Genomic DNA, 5,228 nt, shown 5'->3' with positions numbered 1-5,228 from the left:
TTTGCTGTTTTTAGTTTGAAAAACAAGCGTTTTAATGGCTTTTTCGAAGACATTTATTCGAAAAATAATGAGTTCTTTCTTTCTTGAAACAATTTTCAAAAAGTGATAATGTGAAAAATTCTAGGATAATTTTCCGATTTTTTTTGGTATTGAGAGAAAAACGGTTCTCAAATGTGAACTTTTTTTTTTAGAAAAAGTTGTTGGGTATTAATTTAATGAGCAAAACTGCTCCACTGAAATTTCCTTCAAACCGCAAGGAATCCCCTCCCCCTTGTGGTGGTGAAAGTTCAAAACTGGAATTTGAACTGAAAATGAAAATTTATAGTATGAAACACCACAGAAAAACCTGAAACTGCATAGAATTTAAAATCCCTACTTACTTGTCAGTGGCAGACTGGCCTATGATGCTGACTGACGATCGCCAGAGGCCCCGAAACACCAAGGGACCCCATGCTAAAACCAAAAATATACTATTTTCACTCTCTATAAACATTCAGGGCTGTTTGCTTTTCTTTTACATATTTCATAATTGAAATTTTTAATTACTCAAAATTCAAATTTTAAAATTGTGGAGTCAAAAAAAAAGGTAGACCAAGTAATCATTTAAAAAATACTATTTTCAACCTCTCTACATACAAATTTTTGAAAGCTTTTGCCCTCGCTCCGTTTTGGGCTCCTGTATTTTTTTTCTAATTGAATTTTTAAAAAACGCACTTTTCACCTGAAAAAACTTTATTTCTCGAAACAAGCTTTTGCCCTGGGTACGATGCAAAATATTCAAAGTCTACCTTTCTGCCAAAAATAGCTAAAAACCTCACATTTTTGTCGAAATTTCCACATTAGCCTCGCTCGTTTCTTGCCAAAAACGATCACTTTTTCGCAAAAAAAAATTCAAGAAGTGTCCATTACCCTTTCTAAAAATTACCGAAAAATCCTGCTTTTTTTTGCCTACGAAGATTGTGAAAAAGCATAATTTTTTTGGCCAATAATAGCCATAAATTCGTGCCTTTCCCCCAAAAATACACAGTCTTGCTTTTCGCTTAAAATTGACAAAATTCTCAGTTTTTTTGCAAAAAATTCCAAAAAGTTTTATTTTTTTCAAAAATTTTCCAAAAGTTTTCCCTATTGCTGAAAATTTTACATTTTGGCTGTTGAAAAGCTTAAATTTTTTACGTACCTAAAATTTCCATTTTTACCAAGATTATCAAATTTTTACTTTAAAACTTCTTTTCTTCAAAATTATCTACAAGCCAGGCTTATAGGTATTTGCCAGAAATTTCCAAAGGATCTCATTTTTGCCAATAATTCTCACAAATTTTTTTTTTTTGCTAAAAACTGCCAGAATCTTGCTGCTTTCCAATATATAATTGTGAAAAAATTCTCGCTTTTTAACAAAATTTCTAAAAATAGTCGTTTTTTCAAAAAATTTAGAATTATTACTTTTTATTAAAAAAATTGTCCAAATGTCTAGCTTTTTCGCCTAAAACTGCTAGAAAACCATTCCTTTTGTTAAAATTGTCAGTCTCGTTTTATTTTTCCAAGAATTGCCTTTTTTGTAAAAAATTGCCAAAATCCTTACTTTTTTGTCAAAAAATTGTTAAAAAGTCTCGATTTTTCAGCAAAAAGGTTCAAAATAATTCAACTTTTCAAAATTGAATAGGTACATACATTTAGAGTTCATAATTTTTATTATGAATTTTTTTGTGATTTTTTTCTGTATTAAAACGTTTTGCTTGCATTTTTTCACTTTTTTGGCTACTTTTCAATTGCTTTTTGGTAACTTTTTCGAGTTTTTTTTTGTTACGTAATTACTTGGGGGGAGGGGTGATTAAGTACGAGCCCTGCATTCGTTTCACTCGGGTCTGTTTAATTTTCATTTTCAAAATTAAAAATGTTTAAAAACTCCTCATTTAAATTTTGAACCAAACAAATTTTTTTAAACATTGTTTTTACCTCTCGAACCCCGAATTTTCGATGGCTTCTACTCTTTCTTCGTTGGGGCCAATTTTTATCTCTAAACTTAAAAAAATCCCAATTTGTAACTTCCATAAAGTTCAAAAATTTCATTAATAAACCTAACTGGATGTGAGTATTTGTACCTACAGTATCAATTGGCAAAATGTCATTTCATCTTTTATTTGTATTTCTTCTTAAAAACTCGCCATTTTATTCAGCAAAATTGTTACTTTTTGTCTCATATCAGTCAGAAAATTTTCAGTCAGCACCCCCTTTCTCACTCCACTCCCCCCTAAAAAAACTCCGTTTTTTTCTTGTCTGATCGACTTATTTTCGCAAAACTGAATAAAAATTGTTAAAAAAACAATTGCACAACTCGCATTTAAGTATCCAAACCTGAAAAAAAAATAGTAGGAGAAAGATTCTGGGGAGGGATGATTGAAGAGTCCCTTTCGGTGCATCCGCCAGGGGCTTCCAACCGACCCAAATCCGCTCCTGTTATACTTAAACTTGTTTAAAATCAGAAAAACTGAAATAAACACATTTCTCAGTTTCAGTTTTCATTTCTTCAATTTTCATATTCAGCAATTAGATTTTGTGGATTCTGAAAGAGAAATAAATTGATCTGTAAATAGGTCTAGGCAGGGCCGTCTGGAGCTGACGCGGGTCCGAGGCAAATATCATATCGGGTTCCATTTTCTTAAGTGGAAGCTATATTGAGGCCTTTGAGAGAGGAGGAAGGAGGAGTTGACATGAAATTTGTCGGCTGGTGTGGGAGAAAAATATCAATTTTGCCAATTGATTTAATATTCATATTATGTACTTATAAAAAAAATTATCAACTTTTTTGCACTTTAGCTGAGACCTTAAATGTGAAATTCAAAGAAAAGAGAACAGGCTCAGTTTTTGAAAATTTGTACTTCGAGAGGCATAAAAACGTATTTTGTGAATGGTCATATCCCAATCCCGGAATCCTGATGGAGACTGATTAATTGTAAAATACAAATTTCCTCATAATACATATGTACATTGAAAATTATACTGAAGGTCATATTTCAGTAATAATGATACACCACGATAAAATATGCCACCCAATAGTAATTAAATTGCAAAACGTTTGGAGTAAAAAAATGATAAAAAATAATACATGGAACATTCGAGAGCTAATCTTATCAATAAACTCATATCGTTTGTATCGCGTTTCGTTTTAAAAATATAAAATCAAATAGGTAGGGACTACAAAAGGGTACCTATTCTTATAACGTTCACTCAACTCGAAAAGTTCAACTCAATTTTGTCTGCAATTCTCGAACACCAAAGATATCTGCAGTTCTCAAGGCAAAATTTTCACCCTTCGCATAAGGGATGACCTCTTACATGATTCAGGCATTCATGATTTTTTCATTTCAGAAAGAATCCCCTTCTTGAATTCTCGAACAGTTGCTTTCACCGACTCCTTTATTTCCTCATTAACAAGGATCATGTTGTTAGTATCTTTAGCAAATTGGGCATAACAAAGATATCCGGTTTCGAAAATATACTTGCACAACAACGACTCGTCGAATTGCTGGACACCTTTGAAAGATGGTTTTTTCTCGTTAATAGTTCGCACAAACGTATCTAGAGCCGTAGACGATCTATATTGGCTGGATATACTGACGTAATCTGATGTATTGGTCACCAGCGAATCCAATTTGTAGCGAAAAGAATCCGATTTTAAAGCCTGTTGGAAAAATGCCTGGTCTTCCGTCTTGGCCCAGTAGGGTTCGAAATGGAATCGTTTATTTTCATCGGCTGGTTTGAATCTGCCATCCAGAATGTATTGTATGATCGAATAAGGACTGTACATACGAGTTTTCTTCATTCGAGTCAAATATGAACCGTAGTAAGCTCTGACGTCGATTATTTCTCCGATCGAAGCGTTATATCGGTTCAACAAGTCATCGATTTCTGATTCGGTGAATCCGAAGTACGAAGTGAACCTATGTTCGTCTAAGAATTGGTTCTCTTTGACTTCGTTATCGGCGTACTCGATCCGGCCACTTATACCTGCCATCAGTGCGTAATTTTTGAACTTCCTGTTGTCTTTGAAGGTTTTACGGAACATGTTATTGATAGACGAGTAAAAATAATGCACTGCTCCGTCGGTATCCAGCAATTCGGGATGTTTTAGTACAGCTTCGTTGGCAGCGTAGTCGTAATTATCGATCAAGACGATGACTCGATGTTTGAAGTACTTGAATAAAACGTTGCTCAGTCTGTACAAACCATACGATAATTCGAAGTGATTAGCTGTACCATTTCGCAACTTTTGTACAAATTCTGTTTCGAATTTGGTGATCTCGAATTCGCTCGTGGGAGTGGGTTGTTTAGGTAACATGTCGAAGAAATCGCTGAAGGCTTCTTGTAGCTTGGTATTGATCAAGGTGTCAACTTCGGGTATGGTTTTCACCTGGGACACGTTGTATTTCAAATCGATCAACATGACGGGATGATTAGCCATGCGATTTTGAATGAAAGTCGTCGAGTGATTGGCGATTTTGAAATTTTTAAAGAAAGCGAAGGTTTCGGTATCGGTGTAATTTTTCGGAGTGCCTTGTGCGTCGAATTCCAGTTGATAGAAGCTCTTGATCATGTGCAAGTTGCTGGTTTTCAAGAAACGACTGGGACATGCGACGAAGTCGTAGTTGTTGGTGAATTTGCTGATTTCGTGCAGTAGATCGGTTTTGTCAATGTAGTAGGGCTGTTTGGTGAGTTCTACGAAGAAATCGGTGGGTTTGGCTGTGGTTGGAGGTGATTGGAAGGAGGTGAGGAGCAATACAAACAGTATGGGGATCATTTTTGTTCAATTTGATGTTTTCTTTAGTCACGATTTGTGTAGTGATTCAAGCTCAGAGGTAATCTATTCAATAAAAAGAGAATTGGTTTGATTTAAAATCAACGAAAATTAGATTTCAACGGTAAATGATGATAAAATAGATCTTACCTCGGTGTTTCAAAATACCTGATACTTTCGAATCAAATCGAAAAAAAAATTGGAATTCACGACTAGGCACTTTCTCAACATTCAGAGAACGTCACAGGTCGAGATGATGATCAAGAAATCATGTAAATTTTTCATTACATTCAGATTTTGTAATACTATAATTTACTTGGAACGAGAATGTTCCCTGTTTATCGATTAATTGGAGACGAGGTTCATTAATCAGGGTGAACAGATAAGACCTTGATTATACGTTTCGTAATTTTGAGAAAATATCATATCTTTTAGA

At 34.2% G+C, this 5,228-nt stretch overlaps 1 protein-coding gene across 1 annotated transcript; it reads right to left on the bottom strand.

Moving 5' to 3' along the window:
• Positions 1-2,855: 2,855 nt before the first annotated feature.
• On the bottom strand, positions 2,856-5,228 carry LOC135843731 (uncharacterized). Its single transcript, XM_065361704.1, has 2 exons — positions 4,943-5,228; positions 2,856-4,858 (listed from the first exon to the last, which is right to left on the bottom strand). Exon 2 carries the CDS (start codon positions 4,793-4,795, stop codon positions 3,347-3,349), a length of 1,449 nt encoding a protein of 482 aa, XP_065217776.1. The 5' UTR covers positions 4,796-4,858; positions 4,943-5,228; the 3' UTR covers positions 2,856-3,346.

This window comes from Planococcus citri, chromosome 4, assembly GCF_950023065.1.
Source record: "Planococcus citri chromosome 4, ihPlaCitr1.1, whole genome shotgun sequence".
NCBI classification, from domain to species: domain Eukaryota; kingdom Metazoa; phylum Arthropoda; class Insecta; order Hemiptera; family Pseudococcidae; genus Planococcus; species Planococcus citri.
The sequence above is the reverse complement of the archived record's forward strand: the minus strand, read 5'-3'. Positions and strand labels throughout refer to the sequence as shown.